This window comes from Scardinius erythrophthalmus (genome assembly GCF_964197995.2).
Source record: "Scardinius erythrophthalmus genome assembly, chromosome: 4".
Lineage (NCBI taxonomy): Eukaryota > Metazoa > Chordata > Actinopteri > Cypriniformes > Leuciscidae > Scardinius > Scardinius erythrophthalmus.
Window position 1 is genome coordinate 32,496,168 of NC_138224.1, and position 25,714 is coordinate 32,521,881.

A 25,714-nucleotide genomic window follows, 5' to 3' on the forward strand; every position below is an offset into this window, starting at 1 on the left:
CACAGAATTTAAACCCGAACCTGTGAGAAACACTGATGGCGTTCACATGCACATTTAGAATGGGTTCTATAGTTATGTGCGTTTAAATATACGCAGGTTTGGAATTCCCTACAAGCCAAGCCTAAACAAAATACTTGTCTTTCCTTATAAATTTTGATAAGGAATTTGATAAGGAATTTTATTTTATTTGTTGCTTTGGGGTAGGACCACGAGACGAATTTTCCCGACAACGCCTTATCTGTAGAGTGGTAGTGGGATCCTCCATAGGGAGAGACTAGTTGGCACTTCAGCACTGCGTTGTCATCGGTCCAGGCGAAGGTCCTTCATCAGATCTGGATACGGCCTGGATCCGGCAGGCTGCAGGAAAAACCTCGGGATAAACACAGACACTAAAATTAGCGTAGATGCCATTCTTCTCATGATGTAACGAGTACATCAGGATTTTTGGGAAGTGTTCCCGGTTCCGGCTGACCTAATCTATGCAGCCTAACATTAAATTATAGAAGTCTATAATGTATTATGTGAAAGCTAGGTCAAAGAGATGTGTCTTTAATCTGGCTTTGAACTGACAGAGTGTGTCTGCTTCCCGGACAATGGTAGGAAGACTGTTCCAGAGTTTTGGTGCTAAATAGGAAAAGGATCTACCGCCAGCAGTCGATTTTGATATTCTGGGTATTATCAACTGGCCGGAATTTTGAGATCGTAATAGACGTGACGGACTATAATGCGTTAAGAGCTCGCTCAAGTACTGCGGAGCTAAACCATTCAGTGCTTTGTAAGTAATCAGCAATATTTTTAAATTGATGCGATGTTTAATAGGGAGCCAGTGCAGTTTTGACAGAACTGGGCTAATATGGTCATACTTCCTGGTTCTGGTAAGAACTCGAGCTGCTGCGTTTTGAACCAGCTGTAGTTTGTTTATTAAGCATGCAGGGCAACCACCCAGTAGAGCAGGGATAGACAACTCCGGTCCTGGAGGGCCACCGTCCTGCAGAGTTTAGCTTCACCCCTGATAAAAACTCACCTGCCTGTATCTATTTAGTAATCCTGAAAACACTGATTGCCTTGTTCAGGTGTGTTTAATTAGGGTTGGAGCTTAACTCTGCAGGACACTGGCCCTCCAGGAGCGGAGTTGTCTATCCCTGCAGTAGAGCATTACAATAATCTAGCCTTGAGGTCATGAACGCATGAACTAACTGTTCCGCATTTGTCAATGAGAGCATATGGCGTAATTTAGATATATTTTTAAGATGGAAAAATGCAGTTTTACAGATACTAGACACGTGACTTTCAAATGAAAGATTGGTATCAAAGAGCACACCCAGGTTCATAACTGACGACGAAGGCTTAACAGAGCAGCCATCAAGTGTCAGACAGTATTCTAGATTATTACGTGAGGAAGTTTTTTGTCCAATAATTAGAAACTCTGTTTTTTCAGAATTTAGAAGCAGGAAATTACGAGTCATCCAATTTTTTATATCCGCTATGCATTCCGTTAATTTTGTGAATTGATAAGTTTCGTTAGGTTTTGACGAAATATAGAGCTGAGTATCGTCAGCATAACAGTGAAAGCTAATTCCATGTTTCCTAATGATATCTCCTAATGGTAGCATGTACAGAGTGAACAGCAGCGGTCCTATTACTGAGCCTTGTGGTACGCCATACTGAACTTGTGATCGATAAGACATCTCTTCATTTACTGCTACAAACTGATAACGGTCAGATATGTATGATTTAAACCATGCTAGTGCATTTCCCGTAATGCCAACATAATGTTCTAATCTATTTAAAAGAACGTTGTGGTCGATGGTGTCAAATGCAGCACTAAGGTCGAGTAACACTAATAGAGAGATACAACCACGATCGGATGATAAGAGCAAATCATTTGTGACTCTAACGAGAGCTGTCTCGGTACTATGGTACGGTCTAAATCCTGACTGGAAATCCTCGCAGATATCATTTCTTTCAAGAAAGGAACACAGTTGTGAGGATACTGCCTTTTCTAATATCTTTGACAGAAAAGGTAGATTCGAGATCGGCCTGTAATTGACTAATTCTGAAGGATCAAGTTGCGTTTTTTTAACAAGCGGTTTAATCATAGCCAGCTTAAAGTTTTTTGGTACGTATCCTAGAGACAAAGACGAATTAATGATATTAAGAAGAGGATCTATGACCTCTGGAAGCATCTCTTTCAGTAGCTTAGTCGGTATAGGGTCTAACATACATGTTGTAGATTTAGATGATTTAATGAGTTTAGTAAATTCTTCCTCTCCTATAGCAACGAATGAATCAATTTTTTCCTCAGGGAGACTACAATGCACTGCCTGATGCGATACTGTAGTAGACGGTTGCATAGTTATAATTTTGTCCCTGATATTATCAATCTTATAAGTGAAGAAGTTCATAAAGTAATTACTGCTGTGTTGCTTGGAAACTTCGGTGCTTGAAGCTTTATTTTTCGTTAGTTTAGCCACCGTTTCAAATAAATACCTAGGATTATGTTTATTTTCTTCTAATAGGGTTGAAAAATAAGCAGATCTAGCAGCTTTTAAGGCCTCTCTGTAAGTAATCGAGCTCTCTTTCCATGAAATGTGAAATACCTCTAGTTTTGTTTTCTTCCATTTGTGCTCCATTTTTCTGGCTGCTCTCTTAAGGGCCCGAGTGTGCTCGTTGTACCACGGCGTTGGACTATTTTCTTTAATCTTCTTTAAGCGCAACGGAGCAACTGTGTCTAAAGTGCTGGAAAACAGAGAGATAAACGTTTCTGTTGTAATATCGAGTTCTTCTAAGCTATCTGAGATGCTGAAACTGATTAGGAAGATTATTAATGAAGCAATCTTTAGTAGCAGAAGTGATAGGTCTCACATATTTGTAACACGGAGTCGGCTTTGCAGCCTTGGCTAAATGCAAATTACACGAGACTAGGTAATGATCTGAGATGTCATCGCTCTGCTGCAGAATTTCAACGGCATCCACATCTATTCCGTGTGATAATATTAGATCTAGAGTATGATTACGACGATGAGTAGGTCCTGACACGTGTTGTCTAACTCCAATTGAATTTACAATGTCTTTAAATGCCAATCCCAATGCATCTTTTTCATTATCGATGTGTATATTAAAATCACCAACAATTAGTACTTTATCTGCAGTCAATATTAATTCTGATAGAAAGTCCGCAAATTCTTTGATAAAGTCTGTATGGTGCCCTGGTGGCCTGTATACAGTAGCCAGCACAAATCTCAAACGTGATTTATCGTTTACACTATATATTTTTACATTAAGCACCAATGCTTCAAAATAATTATATTTAAAACTTGATTTCTTAGTGGTTTTGAAACTATTACTATAAATTACAGCAACACCACCCCCTTTGCGTTTCAGACGAGGCTCATGTTTATAACAGTAATCTTGCTGGGTTGATTCATTTAAAGTAATGTAATCATTTGGTTTTAGCCAAACACAGCACATCTAGGTTATTATCTGAAATCATATCGTTAACAACGAGTGCTTTTGAAGTAAGCGATCGAATATTCAGCAACCCAAGCTTTAGCATTTGCTCATCTGTATTATAGCTGTTTTTTATTTGTTGGACATCAATTAAATTTTTAACCTTAGTTGGGTTTAAACGTTTTTTTTTTTTATTTCCAAATTCGGGGAACAGACACAGTCTCTATATGATGATAGCTAGGTGAAAGAGGCTCTATGTGATAGGATTTATCTGACCTTGGTGACGCGAGGCCGCTAGCAGACAGTCGGTTAAGCCAGTCTGTCTGCTTCCTGACCTGAGCCCCAGATTGTCATGTTGATTGTCATGTTGATTGTCATGTTGATTGATTTGCGTTTGGTGCACTGTGGAGTGGGTAAAACGTTTTTTAATGGCTGGCTAACATCTACCCTTGACTCGCGCTAGCCTAGCATCGGCTAACTATCCAAATATAAGGACTGGATAATTTTTTTTAAAAAATGTCTCCACTGATGAATAACAACCAGGCTGACTTAAAAATGAGGTCCGATGTCAAAAATCCCGAACCACCCCTTTAAAATGACTTATTGCTCGTGTTATTGTTTGTGAATGTATATCCAGATTTATTTTCAGAAGTGTGTTTCTCTGTTATGTGGTGTTTACATTAGGTTTTTAGTTAATGTAAAACCCAATAGAACCACACTGGAATACATTCAGGCAAGGGTCAACTGAAAGATCGAATCGTGCTCTGTAAACTAATGTATTTTTTTCTCTCTAAATGTCAGTTTGGGGCATGTTGTTACATGTGTTGTAAATATTACAAATTGACAAAATGTATTTACTTCAAAATTATTGGCCACAAATAAAAAAACAAATTGTTACCTTTAATGGATTAAAATGATTTTTTTTAACTCCCTGCCTTTTTCATCTCAACCAGAGAGGCCGTTCTAAGTTATTGGTCATATCAATGTGATTAAGAATGTAATTATATATTTTTGAAGTAAAAAAAAAATAAAAAATTAAAGTTATGAAGAAATAAATGTTTCATTGACATATTTTGTCATGCTTTTTTTGTTCTGCTTTATGTGTCCACTCCTTCGTGTGCACGTCCACCCTGTCATCTTGGTATTTTAAAATATAATTTATAATAATAATTCAATCATACCTATATAATCCAATGTGTTCAATAGCTGGGTGTGGGGGGAATAACATGCAAACAAAAAACAGCGTCCAAATATCCAAATTTTCTCCAAATAAGAAAAAAATACATGTTCGAATTGTATGAGTTTCTTTAAAAACACAAGGTTTACGTAAAATCTTTTATGCATTTATCATTTAAAAGCATTTAATTGTATTTCTTTATATTTTCTTTATTCTTGTGCTATGCTGCTTTTCTGTTGTCTAATTAAGACATTTAATATTTTGTACAAGGACATTTCTGGTTGTTTGGTTTGTTCAATAAAGTACTGTTACTGATACTGTTAAAAAATACTTTTTTGCTTTTTAGACACATCTAACACTTTTTATATATTTCATTAGAGGTTCTTAATATTTTCAACACACATAATTGGATAACATTAATTTATGTATTTCACAAATCATTTAAATAAAACATTCTGACATCTCTAATTATTTGTTTATTGTATGTTAATTTCTATCCACTTTTGTGATTTTAGACAGCAGCGTCTGAAGGGGACTTTTATTTTGGCGATGTGACGTCATAAGTATGCGCCGCGCTCCTGTATCTGTTGGAATTCGGCTGAAGAAAGGTTTGTGTTCTTAAACATTCCAAGTGTTTAAATCAGTTCAACCCGTTCAGACAATCTTAGATTTTATGTAGATTTATTTATTTAGATTATTTCGATTTTAGATTTATTTTTAAAGTAATAGAATATGTGCGGCTCATTTAGCTCTCTATGCCACTTTATGGTAAACACGAATTCTTTCAATGGCAAGTAGTGATGGAGAAACTGAGCCTTTTGAAACTCCGAGTCAATTGAACCAAACACTTCAAAATGATTCATTGATTCAAAGCGCTCGAACTACCGCCGTCTGACGTCACGTGCTGGTCAATACAGTGTAAATGCAATGAGAAACAAAGCATAATGACAACTGTGATTATTAAAATAGTGTAATGTATTAAATGTATTTATTAAAATACCAAATATAAATAATAAATATTAAGTGCCTGTGTTATGTATTATTTTATTAGGGGTAGACTGTGTACAGTTGAGACACCTTAAATAACTTGCGCGCGCAGTTGTGATTTTTGCTGTGCACATGCGCAGAGCCATAGAGAGAAAGAGTTGCGACACTCTTTGATGTCGCCGCTATGGCTGTCACGTGGTTCATGTAAGCCCCAATAGTTCTAAAACATACGCTGGTTGTCATGTTCTTCTATGGGACAGACAGCAGCGATTGCATTATTGAACGGTAAATATAAAATAAAACACACCTCAAGTACTTTTTCAGCTGTTATTGCATTTTGTTAATGTCAGTTTTGCATTTGGAGACAAGTTTTAGGCTATATTTTTGGAGGGAAAAGCTCAGTGTTCATGTTCGCATGGGTAGTAGCACTGGCTTTAGCGGCTCTAACTTAACTTTTCCATATCATTCATGTGATGATGGACGTCTCATGATATTTATTTTAGCACAACTGGGCTGTATTAAGCTATTGATTCCCGTGATTTTGCTTATAAATTTTGATTCAGCCATTAGCCTACCTTCGTGATCACGCAAAGAGGTCTGCCGTGGCGGTCCGTTCAGAGTTCGCTTAAGCTAGCTCACTTCTTCTGATGAAAGTGGCCACCCCAGGACCACAACGTGAAACATTATCATGTTAAGACTAAGAATATTATTTTAATATTAAGCCATACACATTATCAAAACTATAACAGATTAAAAACGAATTTAAGCATTGCTAATACAAATGAAGGTTTTCAAATAAACAATTTTTATTAAACAATGACAGACAACAAAAATGTGTGCTTGTGTGAACAAGAAAAGCAAAAATCAGGGGCAGGTGATCCATGAAACAGACAGGACTGATGATGGCCATAACAATCCTAGAGGTCCAGCATTGTTCTCACAAGCCGCTTCACTCAAGACAATAAAACATAATGAAAAGTTAGTATATCCCAAAAAATTAAATAAAATAAAAGTTGCTATAAAGGTCGCAGCGATTCATTACCGAACTCTTAACTGACGAAGTCGCGCTAGCTAACTAGCTAAGTTAGCAGGCAGTGCTTGAAAATTGGTTGAAACAACTAACATAAAATATAAATAATTACGCTGTGCATGTACAAATGAAGACCAGTATAAGCATCGCAAAGGGCCTCTGATACAAAATAGACAGTTGACAATTCAAAAGAGGTCGATATTTCAACAACTTAACTCTGGAACAACTCGACGCGCAGCAATGTAAGTGAATGGGGTCCAACGCCAAAATGACAGTGTTTAGAACTATCCCGCTCTTCAAATCCCGGAAGTGGGCGGTTAAAAGCGCCGCCATTATTTACAACGGAGGTCTATGGGAGTGTCGCAACTCTTTCTCTTTATGGCTCTGCACATGCGTATTACTATTAGTGTCCTCTTTTATCCTGCAAAATCTGAAGACTGGACGCGTCTCCGATCAGAAGATATCTGCAAAAGTTTTTTTTTCTACGTTAAGGCTTGCATCGTTTTTTGTGCACTCAACTATGAATAACTTTTTATCCTTATGTGACTGTTAAACGTAACTGGTACCATTACAAACGTTATTCTGTGCCCTAAAAATGGGCATATTTCATGGTAATGAGTCATGCAAGCTCAATGCAAAATCTAGAGAAATGTGCGAAGTGGCCAGCGGGGGATAGTTGAGACACCGTACCCCAATAGAGTTCTATTACAAAACACACTGTTTATTTGTTCACTGTTATGATAACAGATTAAACGTCATAATTGGCCAGCATAGGATGCAATTAAAAATACAATTTCATATTTCATATACTTTGTTTCTTACTGTTACTTTGACATTGTGTTGTGATTGGAATGTTTCCATTTGTACCGTTGTGATATCTGTTTGATAAATATCTTGTTCATGTTTTATACATTTTAACGGTGCTAATTTACATCAAATTAATGAATTTAGAAAGGATGAATAAACAGACATGTTGCCCAATTGTTATTTTCTTCATTTGTCTTTATTTATTATATTTGCAATGAACATTTAGTTGCATTTCCCTCATTACAAATGGGTGTCTCAACTGTACCATAGTACTGTCTCAACTGTCCCGTACATATGTACAGTTGAGACAGAGTTGACACAAAAAGCACCTTATTTTTATTCGCTAATTGTGGAAAATATAAACTACTTATGGGTATTATTGATTGATAATATATTAGTCTACAAGCTAATGTAATGTCATGTGGCATTTCATGTGAAAATTCAATTCTTTTCAGTATGTATTTTTGTGTGAAAAATCACAACTCAAAAAGTGTCTCAACTGTACACAGTCTACCCTACATTTTAGTGCTAGTAAGTTTTTAGTCTAATTAGGTTTAAATGCATTAACTCTCGCTCTGACTGACTCTCTTACCAGTGAACTGAACTACTGAACTAGAGCTGATTGAGACGCACACAGAGATTTAGTGTGGATATATTTTCTGTTAATTATTCTCATCTTAAACAGGACAAACACACAGAAAAACTCCTGGTGAAGCGACTGAGATCCACATGACACTATTATAAAGATGGCGTTTATTAAAGAGGAGAGTGAAGACATTAGGATTGAAGAAGTATTCAGTGTGAAACAAGAAGAAAATGAGGAACAAACAGGTTAGTTTTCTTTTGAACATTTATTTTGAATAAAGTAAATGTTAGTGATCAACTTTTCAATTATTGTCTATAAGGACATTTTTTCTTCTCATTTTTATCAAACCAGTCTTGGAGCACTAGTTACTCATTGAATCAAGCTATAATTTAGTCATATGTCAAAAACATTTGCACACAAACAAAATAATATTTTTTCCCCATATTAAAATATGTCTTTCACATCTTCCATTAAGCTCAGTTGTAAATGTAGCATCTTAAAGGGGACCTGTTATGCTTTCTTTTACAAGTTTCAATATAAGTCTCAGGTGTTCCCAGAATGTGTCTGTGAAGTTTTAGCTCTAAAAACCCATTTTTGAGTGTAAGGAAAAACATGCTGTTTTCGCTCATGTATCCTTAAATGCAAATGAGCTGCTGCTCTCTACCCCACTTTTCCAGAAGAGGGCTGTGCCTTTACAGCTTGTGCCTCAGATACTCTGACAAAAACTACAAAACATCTGTTTGGTTTTAATTATCATCTCTACCACATTCACTTTTCATTGCAGCTCTTCATCATCATGAAAGTTTGTTATATGCATGCATTTTAAAACCATATCAGTCTAAACTTCGGATATATGGTTTTCTGAGTGCACACATCCGAAGCACGTGCACAGAAAGCTGGATGTCAGATGGCAGATCCCGTGATTATTAAACTAAGTTCTCTTCTATAGCGCTTGGGTAGTTGACAAATGGCCAAGAAAAAAAAGAATACCTTAGGAGTATGAAAACTGCAGTTTCAGAAAATAGTAGTGGTCACTCATTTTGTCAATGACTTCACATTTTTTTCCACGTTTTCACTCAACAGTACTGTAAATGTGTCCTATGGTGTGACATTTAAAAAGTACTAAGAAATTATATTAAATAACATAAAAAAAATACTTGAGACAGAATTGTTCACATTATTAAAACATTATTTTCTTAAAGTGATATTTATTTTACATGAAAGTACTAATTAGAATCATTTTCACCATGGATAGATGAACTTGATAAACTTTTCCCTACGAATGTCAATAAAACTTTTTCGCCAAACTTACAAAACTGTTTGAAATTGTACCTATCTAAGAGGAGATATTATTGTAGCTCCCCTAATGCCAAACTTGACTCTTCTTTTAAAAAGATATTTTAAAATAAGTATATTTTTCTGTTGTTTTATGTTTGTCATACCATAGGACAAAACGTCACACAGGACAAAGATAGTCATTGCATAAAAAGAGTCATAAATGCAGTCAAGTTTCTCTGGCCACACAAATTAATTCTCACTCTTTTGCTTCATGCAGTTTATTTTTAGTTCACCTCCATGAACCTCCATAATCTGCCCAACATATGGTCTGCCATCATACTCCACCATGACAGATTTTCCTTGTGTGCATCTATCTCCTTCCTCAAATGAGTCATTGATTCAGTCTCCAAAGCATTTCCAAAATCCACCTTCTTTGATTTGTGGCAAGAACACACTTCAGGATATGAGCAGAAACAACTTAAGTCTCTATGCAGGATCACTCCTGGTGATGATGACAAGACTTACCTCTGTCTTGGAGTAGCAGACCTGCCAACCTGTGCGCATTTTGCGCAGCGGAGAAGCATTTTGACTTCAAAGTACGCTGGTACGATTTGTTACTCTAAACTACGCAAAAACCTGGTGGACGCCTCTGTGCACGCGCTGTCCTCAAATCAAGCTACAGCAAAAGAAGAGGAATTCGACCAATCATAGCGCTGGGTTCATTCCTCAAATAGCAAGCGGGGATGATTGACAGATGCATAAGGCCTATCATTAAAAAGAGACTGAAAATCGACACCAATAAACAATCCCGCTCGATCTGCCTTCCACAGCCGCAGCCGCAGTCTGACTGATTTCATAAGCGAGGACAGTACAGTAGTCACTTCTGACTCCTGATGTGTGATCAATGTGGAAAGTTTACATATTGTATTGAGTTAACTTAATCCTATGGATTCGATGATCACACGGATCGCATGGATTATCTTAAAATACTCCGTTATTCATGGTCACTCAGAAAAGAGTAATAAAATGCTCAAGTAATGCTGAACAATAAGTCGTAATAAATTTGAAATCGTTATGGCTTAGTGATTATGAAAGTGATGTAATTTGTGGATTACTAATAAGCGCGAATCTGGAGAAACAGACGTTTATTTATTCATTCTTAGTGTTGAGAAACGTAGCCTTCATGTGTTACGTTATTGTGTTAATTGTGTTAGTTACTTATGGATTAAAAAGTACCGTTGTATCAGTGCTGCGCGAGCTCTCTCACAAACGCGGACTCATGCACACAGAGAGAGAAGATAATTGTAAAATAAAAATTGACGTACTAAGTTTAAATTTTGTTCTTGCTTGTTTTTTTTCTGTCAATGTCAGAAAGCATTTTGTATTATCCATCCGTGTTTTTAAAATTCATTAAATGGCGGACGTTTTACTGTTAAACGGGGCTCATTATATTTCGGATTCGTCTAACTTATAATTGATACTCTTTTTAGAATAATATAAGTGATTCGTTATGCTATTATTGGACTCCTGTCTATTCATTGTCAACTGTTTTCTATAAATATGTTTGTATTGGCTAACATTTATTCAGCTAATGCGTTTCCTGTTTAAAATGTGTTGTTCAAATGCAAAGACAGCACATCACAAATAGAAGCCCTTTTCCCTGTGGTATTTAGTATCATATTTGGATATTGGAATAATAAATTAAGTAGCCTATCGTAATAGTTTTTTTTTGTTTTTGTTTTAAACCGTTTTCTAGGGGTTTCTTAATTTTAGACTAGTTGACCAGCACACATTATATGCAATGCAATATAATGCATGTGTGTCATTGTCATCGTTGTTATTTTTTATCTTCTGTGACGGTGAAAAAGCCACGTCAACTACCCATCGCTTAAACTGTCAAAAACAGTTTTAACAAAGTTTTATCACAGTCGGTTATGTCTGTGAACATAAACCGCTGGGAGAGATATTGCATGTGTATATTAGATCTGTGTATTCAAATGAAAGCAGCCCTCAGATCACTTGGACGTGGTTGTGTACAAGAGGTAAAAACTATATAAATACCGTTCGTTTTCTCACACAAACCGCTCGCTTCGTGTCTTAGGCCATCAATGTGTACTTACGATGGGGAATTGTTTAATTTGGACTTCTTTGTGCATGCTCTTTGAGGGGGTGACCATAGACCTGCATTATATGACTGACAGACAAGAACGGTTTGACCTAAAAATATCCAAATTGAAACTACTGCGGAAAAAAAGACACCTACATCTTGGATGCCCTAGCCTGGCAAGCCAGACCTACATCAAGATGTTAGGTCTGGAAACTCACCATAGTCACGGCTCAATCCGAGGGGCGGGATAAACGGCTGTCTTTCAAATTCCCTCTGCACGCAATAGGACAGCGCTTCAACCAACCAGAGCGTTTTCCCAACAGCAGAGCTAGTTGATAGATTCAACTTTTGCCATATCTGGCCGGCAAAACGACGAACACATCTTCCTTTTTTTAAGAATGACTTAAGTGCCGTTCTTTGCTCTTCTCTCAAAGAAAAACTTAACTCCAAGTCCTCCAGAGTCGCGGCCAAAGCCGATTCGAAAGACCGTTGTTCTCCATCAGTAGCCGCCATTCTTTGTTTTCAAGTAGCAGCAGCCAGGTAACCTTCGCAACTCTGTCGTGTATGTTAAGCCCGCCCCCGCCTACTCTATACACAACGTGATTGGCCTGACCCAATCTGGGTTTTTGCAGCGAGAAGGTTTATTGAGAGTTGCTAGCCCACCTGGCTGCGAAATACATTTTGCTGCCGCTAGGGTGCGTCTAGATTTCTAGGCTATGGATGCCCTTGAGGTAAGCTAAAACATACCAAAATTTAATTTCAAAGTGAACTATCCCTTTTAGGATATAGCCCTCTTAAATAGTACACTAGTGTTCTCATTTAAGCATTTATTTTTGATAGACACAGATCTAGCTTCAATTAGCCTGACTACGTCAGACTTCGTACTTCCGCTCAATTTCATTTCGCTTCTGTACTCAGTCTGAGACAGCGTCATAGCTTTCTGTTTTCCTCCGGCCTGAAAACAGCCGGGCCAATCAACGAACAGAGGGCGAGCTGAGAGCCGTGACGTAGATGCTGATTGTACCGTGGATGTGTAGAATTAACTTCACATATGAAGTAAATTCAAATTCATAAAAAATTCATATGAAGTAAATTCAAATTTGAATAAAAAATCAAATTCATAATATGAATTTACTTCACATAATCTGCAAAAGTCGTTCACAGCCATGTTCACTCCGGTATTTCGCTCGATGGTTTTGTTTTCACATCATACATGTGTTTACAGTGGAAGTTAGATGCGGCTGAGCATGCGCATAACACACGCCATAACCAAACGTCATGTGATTGGCTTACGGGTAACCAATGATTTTAAACTTCAGACAAGCGACCCCCCGCGAGAGAGAAAACACTTCTCTATTATGCCATTCCAGACTGTCTACGAAGCAAAGCGAAGTAGCAGAGTTTGGTATTACCAGGCTAAGCTTCAATGGCAGGAGAGATCAATATATCAAAGAAAATACAGAAATGATCAGACAGTGCTACATCCTTAATAACAATCGATGAAATGTTTAGACCCTTACTGATAAGTAAATCTAGAGTCTGTTCAGGTCCATGTACATGCTGGGTCAGATCAAAAGTTTTTAAAACCGTTTTAATTTCATTTTCCATATTGGTTTCTGCTTTATCTATGTGAATATTGAAATCTCCAGCAATGCCAAAACAGTCAAACTCTGAGGTAATTGTTGATAACAGTTATGTAAAGTCCTCAGGAAAGACTGAAGAGTATTTTGGAGGCCTGTAAATAATGATAAGTAAAATGCGTGGAGCACCTTTTAACATAATACCCAAATATTCGAAAGACGGGTAATTCCCAAATGATATTTGCTTACATTGTCTTTAAATAGAGCAGCTACACCCCCATCTCTCCTACCCACTCTGCAGACACTCATAAAAGTAAAGTTAGGAGGGGATGTTTCATTGAGGACTGTTGCTGTCTTCTAGCCAGGTTTCATTTAGAAACATAAAATCCAGGTTGTTTGTGGTTAAGTCGTTGACTAGAAGTGATTTTATTTTTAAGTGAGTGGATGTTTAAAAGTGCTAACTTAACAGTCGTACTTTTTGTCCCCACAGCAATCTTAGTTTGACGTGTAATAGGCACCAGATTAGTTAGGTTTGCTGTACGGCTATTGAAGGCCTTAGACTTTCTATCATTCTATCAGTTACTGTTATCATAGAGGGGACCCAACACATATCACTGAGAGCTGGTATCAGTTTTTGGTTCACCTTGAGCAGATGGAGGAGGGTGTGGGCCCCGGCGTTGTGGCAGAGGCTGGGGGCTCGCAGCAATAGAGTGGGATAGTTTGGTTCCAGCATACACCAGTTCTTCCATTTTCTCTGAGAAGCACAGAAGTGGAGATGCTGGAGAGAGGAATAACGTGTCTGGTGAGAGGGGCTGTTGCTCTGGTGTTATCGGTAGAGATGTTCCGATACCCTTTTTTCCTTCCCGATACCGATTCTGATACCTGGACTCAGGGTATCGGCGGATACTGAGTACTAATCCGATACCTGGGTGTGTATCTATACAGCTGCAATTCATACTAGCCCTGTATGAATTGATATAATTATTTTATAAAAGGTATTTTAGTTTTACAATATAACTGTATAAAAAAGTGCAACAAATACATCTAGGAATCTAAAAAATTATATTTGAATAATAACGGTCCACAAAATTCACGGTTTGGTTCGATAAGATACACTGGTGTCATGGTTCAGTACGTTTTCAATACAGCAAAAAGAAATGCCAGATCCTTGATTTACATTTTTTATTAAAACTAACATCATAAAGTATGATCATTTTTTACTTTGAGCAATGATGGAGCTATAGCCTACTTGAACTTATAAAACATAAACAGCTCCTTATAAAAAAAATGAAATGTAATATTGTAGTAGTTATAAGCAAAGGTTTATTTTATTTCAGATTAACATTTGAGGGCAGCAATTTTATTCATAATGTCAAAATAAAACCAACGTAACGTTACTTGAAAGCACAATGTTCCTGGTTTCCACGTCAGCGCTGTTTGATCCGTTATTAACGGAGAATGTGAATGCTTTTCAATAGATCTCGCAGCGATGTTATTAGTTCTGTGGCGAATTCAAATTTCTTTACTTCTGTGGCTTTCTTTACTGGATCTCTTAGCGCTGTGTAGTAACAGTGTAGCTTGATCTAGATCGCCTCGCGCTGCATTGTTCCAAACTGTCTAATGGTCCGTGAAGCACAAAATAACGAGTAGCGCAGTTTTGTTCCGTTTTCATTACATTTGCCATTTGATGTTGGGCGCCAGCGTCTCTTAACGTTACATAATGCGCTTGCCGCGCGACTACATTTGAAAATATGCGTTTTCATTTCTTCTTCGCTGCTCTAAAAAGTGGTTGCTTGTGGCAACACAGGAAGATGTGCTGTTGCCACAAGCAACCACTGTTTAGAGCAGCAAAGAAGAATTGGTCTCCGATTTGCAGCGTTAAGCAAAGCTAGCATGCATAACTAGGTATTTTTTAATAAAATGGTATCGGATCGGTACATGGGTAGATGTACTCGCCGATACCGATGCCAGAATTTTTATTGGTATCGGCGGCATTTCCGATACTAGTATCGGAATCGGAACAACCCTAGTTATCGGAGGCTGTAATATGTTGTCCTGGTTTTCCTGGCTGTTTTCCAGGAAGTCGTCCTTGGGTGCTGAACCTTGGAGCAGTTCTAATGTGTCACAGTTTGTCGGTGGTGAGCTCTGTGGGCAGGGCTCAGCTGAGATTGTGTCCGTGAGCAGAGGTTGTTGTGGCTGAGTGGTGTTATCATTGTCCTTGTGTGATATGTCAACCGCATGTCCATTTTGCTGCTGAAGTGAAGTCCCGTGGTCATTCATACTGTGTCCAGGTGTGTGTGTGCCATTCAGATTGGCACACACTGCAGAAGGATGATTGAGGGAGAAGTAGATATTGTCCTTTAGCACTCTTGAACCAAGTTTGTTTGGGTGGTGGCCATCCTGTTGAAACAGTTGTCTCTGACTCCAGAAAAGATTGAAGTTGTCAATGAAGTTTACTCCTTTTACATTGCAGTTTTTTTGCAGCCATGTATTATGCCCAAGCAACTGTGAAAACCTGTTTGTTCCTCTTGTTGGGAGTGGTCCACTGATGAATGTCTGAACTTTCAGTTTTTTAAGTGTTTCAAAAAGTTCATTGAAATTCTTCATAAGGAGTTCTGACTGCTCTTTATGAATATCATTCTTACCCACATGAATGATAAGTCGATTTGCAGTCTTATGTTTCAACAGAATGTTCTGAAGTTCCCTGTTTACATCAGAAGTTGTTTATTAAACATGATTATTGTGTACATAAAGATATGGTGGAATCTGGCTTGTGCTGTAGATGGTCTGCTTGCGCGCTTTAACCTCGTGTATGAGCAGATCCGTTTCCTCTCTGGAGAAACTTTCAGTCTTTCCACTTGCAAATTCAGGATTGGCACACACTGCACTGTTGCATGTGAAAGGCAGCACATAGTTGTATCCCTGCTGCTAATATATCTGATTATGGAGTCCCCCATTATCAGAGTCCTGTGCTCGGCTGCGCCTCTGAGCTGAGTGCCGCTGTCGGCTCGACCTTGCAGTTAGCATCAGTGTTAGCTACTGGCTGATTCGATCTTTTTTTGATCACATACATCACTTTTGGGGATTCCTCATCTACAATCATTAATACTTCAAATCTGTTCTCAAGATGTATAGGCGGTGGTAGGAAACCAGTGTTTGCAATCCTTGTCAGAGCCGTATCTGGGGTAGAGGATGCTACTGCTGCAATATGTGATGCCTGTGACAATCTGATGTCTCGAGTGCCTTTGGGTCTTGCTCCCTGTTTGTTCCATCGATTTGTATGTTGATCAGTTATGGCTTGTTTCTCTACACTCAGTATGGCCTGTCGAGGAGCACTAGATTCATGGGACTCACCGGCTGTATGCTGAGGGCGTCCATGATGAAGCTCTGTTGTGTGTTCCGTCTGATTTGGTGGTCCCACAAATAACTTTGTTTCTAGAACTGCAATCCTTTGTAAAAGTCTTTGGCAGAAGAGGAATTTTCTCTCTTATCCTTTTGAATGTAGGCAGTTGTGTTTTCCCTTCCCCAGAATGTAAGCTGATGGCTTTCAGTGGGAGGCTGGTCGGATAAAAGAATTCTGCTTTTTTGTAGTAATCCAAGCTTTGTCGTTTGAGCATTGTGCTGATTTGCTGAAGTTAAAATTAGGCATAGGATAAAATATAAAAGCGATAGAGCATAGCGCGGAGCAGTAAACAAGAGCGTCCAAACAGTAGCTGAGCTGGAAGTCTAAAGGTTCCAAGGTCTAAGCTACGTCCTTGCTTGAATGATTCTCATTGGTTAAGAAATAGATAAACATAGTAATTTTCCACACATGAACAGATAGATTGAATCATATCTATACTGACTATGCAGCTGACACTCGGACCCTGAAGTTAGGCACGTCATGACCTTCCAGGTCGCAGATCTGTATTGCTGGGTGCCAGCCTGTCCAGAACAACAACTCAGTCAATCTCTAATAATGCCAGTGGTTCCTTAACCTGCAACCAAAAGGACTAACACACACACTGACACACAGCTTTTCCAAGGTTGGATTTGGCCTGGCTCTAACTATAAACAGGAGAGTTTACTCAAAACATCAAGATAATACGTTCTTTCTCTCAAGGAGAGCTACACTTTAGTTTAACTGGAAAGAAAGGCTTTAACAAAGAGATGGTCCCTTAAACTATAGACTTCATTGACCCCTGTGACCATAGATGTCAGAGTACCCTATAGACTTCATTGACCCCTGTGACCATAGATGTCAGAGTACCCTAGAAAAACAGATGTATGTATTGACACGTTGAAGATTTTTCTCAAACAAAACATATTTCCATATTTCATTTCTGGAAGCCGGGCTAAATGACCAAGCGCTGTTACTGCATTCATATCAAATACAGACATTAGAGAATACATGAAAAGAACATTTCAGTAATCACACTGGTAACTTCTATAACAAAGTAAAATCTCACAAGCCTAGAGAAGTCATTTAAGTCATGTGATATTTAGAAGGAAAAATATTGATTAATACCTTGATTATAATCACTCATTACATATACATTGAAGCAGCAGTTTATTCCAAATCCACCCTGTCAGTATTTAATGGAAACTTATTTTACCGTTAGTTATGTAAGGCAAAAGAATGAAGGCTAAACCGAAAGTCACAGCATTTCAACACAACTTCTGCTTTCCAATTTAAGTAAGAACTTACAAATGGCTGGCATAACGTAGTACTCCAAAGGTGCTCAACAGTTTGTGATCACAACAAGAAAGGTGGACAAGGACTTTTTACTTTAAGGAAAGACATTGTGTCTGGTCTGATCTGCAAGTCTGTGTCCATCCTTGTGGCATTGCAACCACTAAAAACGGAGACAACAGTCACACTTGCCCAGTACAAAGGTGTCCAAAAGCCTGACAAAGCTCACTCAGGTATCTGAGCAGATTTCCACCTTTACTGCCACTGGAAACTCACTGTAAATTATAACTAATTTAAAAAAAAACATAGCCATGCAGTTTATCACTGTTCTCAAAATATACACTCCATAAACAGGGTAAGCTTGCAGACACTTTTTGTAGAACTAAGTATTTTGAATAAGACCTTAAACTAAAGCTTTCCAGTGTCATATTTTGTAATCTATCTCAAAGACCTGTGGTCCACGTTATATTTGTATTAGTCCGGTATGTCTTATATGCCTACTACTGCTAGCTTGAACAAGCTTGTAAGGACTACTAGCTTACAAAATGAACTGCTTTTATCAGCCAGATGGTGACAGTAATTAAAGACATTAATTAAAGTTGACTTTAATTATTGACTTAGTGAAATGCAGAAGGTTTAATTCATAAAGCCGATTCAAAAATTACTCGTTATACATGAAAAAAAATTACTTGTTATACATGCTAAATAGCTATTGTTAGTTAAGTTAAGCTGTTTAATGTCCCCTTTAAAAATGTAGGAGTCAGGCAGGAAAACAATTCACCCACTTTTGTGGACTGTCATATAGTCCAGGCATTTTAAGCCAAAATGGGGGTCAACCGTGAACAAATTGCAACAGAATCAAACTCAACTGATTTTGTATCCTCAATATGTCCCGATTAAGGAAAAAAAAGCCCGAAGAATCCCATTAGGGGAAAGTTCCGAAAAAGACCCAAATATATCCTATTCATATTCATAAACCAGTCTTTATTAATTATTATTGCAGAGATTGGGTTTGGGGCTGGGTCCGTGGGACTGTTTCTGGGGATTCACTTTTTATTTTACTTACCTTTTTGTCTTCTGCATCCTCCTTACCATTGTCTACTGTTCTTCCCTCAGACTCGTCCCCCAGAAACAGTCCCACAGACTCAGGCCCAAACCCCATCTCTTAAAAATGAATAAAGGCTGGTTTCTAAAGTACTTCTTCCTGCCTCTATGTATTAATGCTCATGGGTAGCCTAAATGGGTTCCATTCAGACCTTAACATTAAGTAGTTTACTGTTATATGTCAACAGAATTCAACAAGACAGTTTCACCTGGCTATACCCAATGTTTAGATCTGTTGTGGTATTTATGCAAATTAGCACATACGTAATTAGATTATGCACCGTTTGTCCATGTTAACAAATAATTTCAAAAAACTTGTAATACATTTTTTGTTTGTCTTGATATAAGTAATCAACTCAGTAATTTTCATGGTGATATCAAAAGGTTAAATTTTTTAGCCTATTCATGTGAGAAAAATAATGAATAGGCGTATGAATAGGATATATTTGGGTCTTTTTCGGAACTTCCCCCTAATGAGATTCTTCGGGGCATTTTTTTCCTTACTCAGGACATATTGAGGATACAAAATCAGTTGAGTTTGATTCTGTTGCAATTTGTTCACCCTTTTTTCCTAAAACGCCTGGACTAATATGTTGTAAGGAAATTTCAAATTGAGTATCATTGCTATAACCCTAAAAACTAATGAAAATGTCCCTCAAGGAAAGTGTATATAAGAAGAAAAGCAGAGGACCCAATACTGAGCTCTGTGGCACTCCACACTTGTTAGATGAGACATCTTCATTCAGACAAATGTGGTAGTAGTCAGGCAGATAAGACATAAACCATGCTAATGCTTGTCCACTAATGCCAACATAATTATCAAGGTAAGAAAGAGAATGTTGTGGTCTATCCTGACTGAAGTACAGTTTCTCTTTAAAACTGAACATAGTTGAGAGGACACTATTTTGCGAATATTTTAGACATGAATGGCAGATAGGCCAATAATAAACCAGTTCTCTTGGGTCAAGTGGTAAAGGGTTTGATAACCGCCAGCTTTCTTAGACTGTCTTGCTTTTTAGGATGTGTCCTAAAGAAAGCAAACAGTTAACAAATTGAGAAGAGATTCTGAGATAAGGTAACTCCACTTTCAGTAGCTTATTAGGGTATAGGATCTAGTATACATGTTGTTGACTTTGATGCTTTAATGCAATATTTGATATCTGTTCTTTTGTGCTATTAAACTGGTGTTAATTTGTGTGTTTTTTTTGTTGTTGTTGTTGTTGTTTTGCTTTAGACCTAATGGCACTGAAAGAAGAAAGTCAAGAATTGAATGAAAATGATGAGAAAGATCGGTGTGATGAGCATCGTGTCATGACTGGAGAAAAATCCACAGAGACTGAAAAGACTTCATCACAAAAAAGAAAAGCTCAGAAAAACATATTTAACAATTTCATCTGCCATCAGTGTGGAAAGAGTTTTACTCAAAAAGCAAATCTTAAAAAACACATGAGAATTCACACTGGAGTAAAGGCTTACACCTGCCAACAGTGTGGAAAGAGTTTTGGACGCAAAGAAAACCTTAAAGCCCACATGAGAATTCACACTGGAGTGAAGCCTTATACCTGCCAACAGTGTGGAAAGAGTTTCACTCAAAGAGGAAGCCTTAAGAAACACATGAGAATTCACACTGGAGTAAAGGCTTACACCTGCCAACAGTGTGGACAGGGTTTTGTACGCAAAGAAAACCTTAAATCCCACATGAGAATTCACACTGGTGAGAAGCCTTACACCTGCCAACAGTGTGGACAGAGTTTTGCACATAAAGGAAACCTTAATTCCCATATGAGGCTTCACAGTGGAGAGAAGCCTCACACCTGCAAACTGTGTGGGAAGAGCTACTCACAAAAATATCTTCAGAATCATATGAGAGTTCACACTGGAGAGAAGCCTTTCATATGCTCTCAGTGTGGAAAGAGTTTCAGATGTAAAGTAAACCTTAATCAGCACATGAAGATTCACTTGAGAGTAAACAGTTTTACATGCCATCAGTGTGGAAGGGATTTCACAGACCGCAATCGCCTTAAGAATCATGTAATAACTCACACTAGAAAGAAGCCTCACGTGCAATCACTGTGGAAAGACTTTCATAACCGAATCAATCCTTGAGGTTCACATAAGAGTTCACACTGGAGAGAAGCCTTTCACCTGTCCTCACTGTGGAAAAAGTTTCACACATAAAGGAAACCTTAACATTCACACTGAGACTGAGACCAGTGTGAGACTTCACACTGGAGAGAAGCCTTATACATGTCTTCAGTGTGAGAAGAGTTTGCAAATGCTGTATCAGGGCTCTTTGATTTGTTAAACTCATTCCTGAAATCAACTGTAGTGTTCTGTATGTGGTAAGAGGTTTACTAAATACAGCAGTTTCAGAAATCACTTGCATATTCACACTGGATGATGACTTTTAATTTTGTAAAAAGTGTAATAAAAATCATCAAACTTACAGATTTTGTCATCTCACTTCCATGAAAAGTTATGCAGATGTGAGACCCTTTAATTTACTACATTTTTGATGCTGATAGAATCCCGTAACAAGTTAGCTTTATAGGCATTTTGTTAAAGTCCCCCTGTTGTGAATTTTATCCCTTAAAACTCATTTTCATCACCAAAATTACGTATTTAAACAATTCCTTGAGAAAAATTCTTCATGCCTTAAAACAGCTTAAATGTTACTCTACACTCTTGCCTCATTTTGTATACGTGGTTCTATGAATATGCAAATTAGTCCCACCTCCGCTCACTCACACCAGCTCAGAGATCCACTCGTTGCAATCACACATTGACTGATTGATTACATGGTAGTTTGTGATGTCAAAAACACCAGCGATTTCAAACCGTGTTTTTGAGGGGCTATTTACACGAAACCATTTTCAATTAAAAAAGTTAAACTTTTTAATGCGTTTCGGCCGTGCATTTACACAACAATGGAAACGCAAACTTTTGAAAATGGGTTTCAAAGTGCATGTTTTTGAAAACGGTCTCCACATAAACAACAAAAACGTGAATGTGTGAAGACGATGACGTCATGCACATGCGTTTTACGTGTTCAGTCTATAGCGTAGCCATCTATTGGCCAGGCAGCAGAATAGAGTTTTTTGTTGTTTTCGCAGATCCGTGTGAAAGTGGATCGTTTTGACAATGATGTCATCTGTACACAGAAAACTCAAAAGAAAAACTTCTCCGTTTTAAGCATATCGTTGTCGTGTAAACTTATCCCAAGTCTTTGGTTCACTGCAGTTTTAAGGAGAAAATACTCAGCAATGGTGTTGACTTATGACTTTACACATGATTTGTCTGAAAGCAAATTAAAAATACCCCATAGATATATAAACAACACAAGCACGAACTTGATAGGAGGGTGCTTGCTGGTAATGGGGGAGGGGCATGAGAGTTGTAAACATTTAAAATTTTGGCTAAATCGACCTAATCTGCCAGACTTGCCGACTGCAGCTTTAAGGTGTACGTTTTTTAACCCATCTTTGGGATGGTGAAGTTTAAGTATACAGACACCTCCTTAATGATTGTGTAATACAATTTATAATACAATACTTATAAAACAATTTGAATATAATGGCCAAATATGAGCAATAATGAACATACTTTGACATTTTTGCAGTTATTTGTTCTTGTGTATGTTAACCAACCATAACTATATACATTTTCAAAACTGTTAATATTAAACTTATAGATACTTATAATATAAAGCTTAAAGGGGTCATGACATGTTTTTTTCTTTTCTTTTATTATGTTCCCTTAGGTGCAATTATAGTATTGCTATAGTTTTTTGGAAAAAAAACTTTAAAATTTAGTGATTTATGACCTTTTACCACCCTTTTTCTCATCCTCTGATTCAAACAGTCTGTTTTGGGGGTGTTTCCCCTTTAAGAGTTCAGTGTTAACGACCACTGTTATGAATAGCTAACGTCAGTGCCTATGCATCAATTGTTAACACCCCTTGCCAAAACGTGCAGATTTTGCGGAGCTGTGTTTACCGTTACGATAGTAACGGGTGATGCGTGCGAGGACGATTGCATTGATGTTTGAGTCGGAATCAGAGGAAATGAACCATCAACACAACTAAGAATGCATCTGCCCGTCCACATAGAAAGTGTGAAACTATTTTGTCAGTTTGACAGCCTACATCTTTTAATAGCCTACGGGGCATGAACATGACGGTCATGAAAACAATAAGTAGGCTAAACTAAGTAAAAACACGGTGATTATTCATAATGAATTAAACTGCAATTAACGTTTTAAAAAAGTTTTAAGTTTTAAATAGCCTACATTACTTACAGTTTGCGTCGTTGTTGAGCCCAGAATAGTCCACACGGCCTTATCTTATACAAAAGTTTTCTGGCAAAGCCAGCATCAAACTGCGATTGTTCTCAACTGTCACTCATCCTTGAAATGTGGAGAACACATGCTTAAATTACCACTGCCGTGACTGGGACGTCCGCAAAAAATAAACTGCATCCATCTTCCCCTGACGTCTGGATCTTTCAGCAGTGTATATTATTCAAACATGTTGTCAGTCCACAGCCAGGAACAGTACATCTGTGTGTCGTGACATCACAGTCTTCTTGTAAACAGACCCACTCGCTGCACGTCGACTGAACACATGTGAAACGCGTGACAGATGCGATGATGAAATGAGGCTAGTTATCTTGCGCTTGAAGCATAGTTGTCTACGCAGGAGGCGGTCATATGCAAACGACTGGTACGTCACTTCGTACCGTGACGTCACTTCATACCATGGATCCAGAACGAGCTGTATTTAGAGCTTGATTAAATAAATGATTCGTTTATGATGGGGAGGACGTCTTAAGCTATGAAACTTGCAGGACGTTTTACAAAGGTACAAAGACCTCTTATATACCAAAAGATCAAGGCAAATTTGGTTTCTCATGTCATGACCCCTTTAATATTCTGCTTTAATGCTGACCACTCTATGGTTTATATGAAGCAGGACGACTTTCATTGGCAGCTCCTTGATAATGTTTTCAATGGTACAAATTTCATCATTGCTGCTTAGTTAGTATGTGGCATTTCTGTAACCCCCACAACCTCAATGTTCCTATCACGGTGTGGGTTTGTGTCTTGTTCTTGTCTGTCATGTGTTCCCCTGTCTTTTCATGTTTAGCTGTCTCCCGTTATGTTGATTACTGTACGTTCACACCGCCGCCGACTTGAGCTTCCAAAGTTACCGGAAGTCATTCATTTTCAATGGAAGCTGGCTTCTCTCAGCTGCAAAGAGCGTCAAATCCATCAGCGTCGCGTTTTGGGCGTTTTGAGCATCAATCAGAAAGTTGAAAGTAGCTCAACTTTATGTTAATGAGCTATGACGCGTTTCAGCGGCAAGCAGCGTAAAAACGCCAGCAACCAATCAGAATATAGAAGTCCTTCGCGCTGGCTGTTTCCAGAGAAACATACTATGTAAACTTTCGTTCCTACCAAAACATTAGTTCAGAGAAAATGGAGAAGAAGCTGATAATCGCTGTTGCTGGGTTTCCTATCATTACCAGTTACAAAAGAACGAGGCATGGGATAAAATAGCTGGTATAGTTGGTGTCTCCGGTGAGTTTGTGAAGTGCATGCTGATGATTTATAATATATTTTTAACTAGTAGCTACTGATAGATTCTCAAATTTGTCTCTGTCTTGCCAGTAGGGCTGCACGATGTATCGTTAAGCATCGATATATCGATGTACGAATCCACGATAGTCACATTGCAGGATGTGCGATGTCAAGAATAGGTAGGCTATTATAGTTGATCCGTGATTCATTAACAGTCTGGGCCAGCTGTTCCCCGGCCCTTGACGAATGTGATTCGCGGATTAATTGCACAGTTTAACCATAATAGAGTGAAAGTTTACCATTTGCATGTGTTTTTAATCCTGTCAGTTAAAAGGGCGCGCTTGACAGGACATATAAGAACGAGCAGAGAGAGAGAGAGAGAGAGAGAGCCCCGGAACTCACCTTCACCGTCTTCAAACAACACATCTTGCTCTCTCTCCCTCGCGCATATTAATCAAAATCAATTAACACGTTGGTGTTGGAAAAAAACTCTCCAGTGATGAAATGTTTTCTGTGTTGACAAATCTTGTGCGATATCCTAAACTGCCGAGATAATTACACAACGCGTGCCATAGGTCTTTTCATGTAAAGAAGCTGCTCTGTGATGTGATGTTGAATATTCACATTGCTTATGGTTTTTTTCTGTTGCCTGTTCACTAGCTGAGGATTGCAAAAAGAAATGGAAGAGCTTGAGGGACATGTTCAGGAAGGAAAGAAAGAAGGAAAAAAATAGGCGAAGGAGTGGCCCGGCCATGGCGGTACAGTGCGGTCATGGGCTTCCTCAATCCTTTCATGGAGGACCGGCCAACGTCCAGTAATATGGGGGAAGGGGAAGCCCTAGATGACAGTGGCCAGAGGACAGTGATAATGCCATGGCCGGGCACAGTCAGGCACCAGAGCAGACGCCAGAGCTTCAGGCACAAGAGCAGTCACCAGAGCTTCAGGCATCAGAGCAGTCACCAGAGCTTCAGGCACAAGAGCAGGCACCAGAGCTTCAGGCATCAGACAACACACCAGTGCAGAGAGCAAGCCAGCCCGCCCCGAGAAGGAAGAGACCCCACACCTCTGACTTTGAGGAGAGACTGATCACAGTATTGGAGGCTGTGAACAACAGACCGGGATCTGTCCCCAGCCCTTCTCCTCCTCCTCCCCCTCCTCCTCTTCCTCCTCCTCTTCCTCCTCCTCCTCCCCCTCCTCCCCCTCCTCCTCCCCCTCCTCCTCCCCCTCCTTTTTTGAGCTTCGGAGAGAGAGGGGCTGAATATATTATTCTCTCTAATAAAGGCAGGAATGTGTCTGTCAGATCTGTCTGTTTGCATTTTGATTATTTCGGGAACCGATTAATCTAGATTAATCTAGATT

At 38.5% G+C, this 25,714-nt stretch overlaps 1 protein-coding gene across 1 annotated transcript; it reads left to right on the top strand.

The window, feature by feature from the left end:
- The first annotated feature begins 5,209 nt into the window (after window positions 1-5,209).
- On the top strand, window positions 5,210-21,223 carry LOC308689378 (uncharacterized protein). Its single transcript, XM_081363024.1, has 3 exons — window positions 5,210-5,235; window positions 8,137-8,282; window positions 20,013-21,223. The coding sequence occupies exons 2-3, from the start codon at window positions 8,198-8,200 to the stop codon at window positions 20,882-20,884; spliced, it is 957 nt and encodes a 318-aa protein (XP_081219150.1). The 5' UTR covers window positions 5,210-5,235; window positions 8,137-8,197; the 3' UTR covers window positions 20,885-21,223.
- Window positions 21,224-25,714: the final 4,491 nt, after the last annotated feature.

What these genes read in the sequence shown, in the direction of transcription:
- LOC308689378 (XM_081363024.1), top strand. Translation starts at nt 8,198, where the DNA reads ATGGCGTTTATTAAAGAGGAGAGTGAAGACATTAGGATTGAAGAAGTA. An exon ending in AGAAAATGAGGAACAAACAG is followed by an intron (nt 8,283 to 20,012) that starts GTTAGTTTTCTT and finishes GTTTTGCTTTAG; the next exon opens with ACCTAATGGCACTGAAAGAA.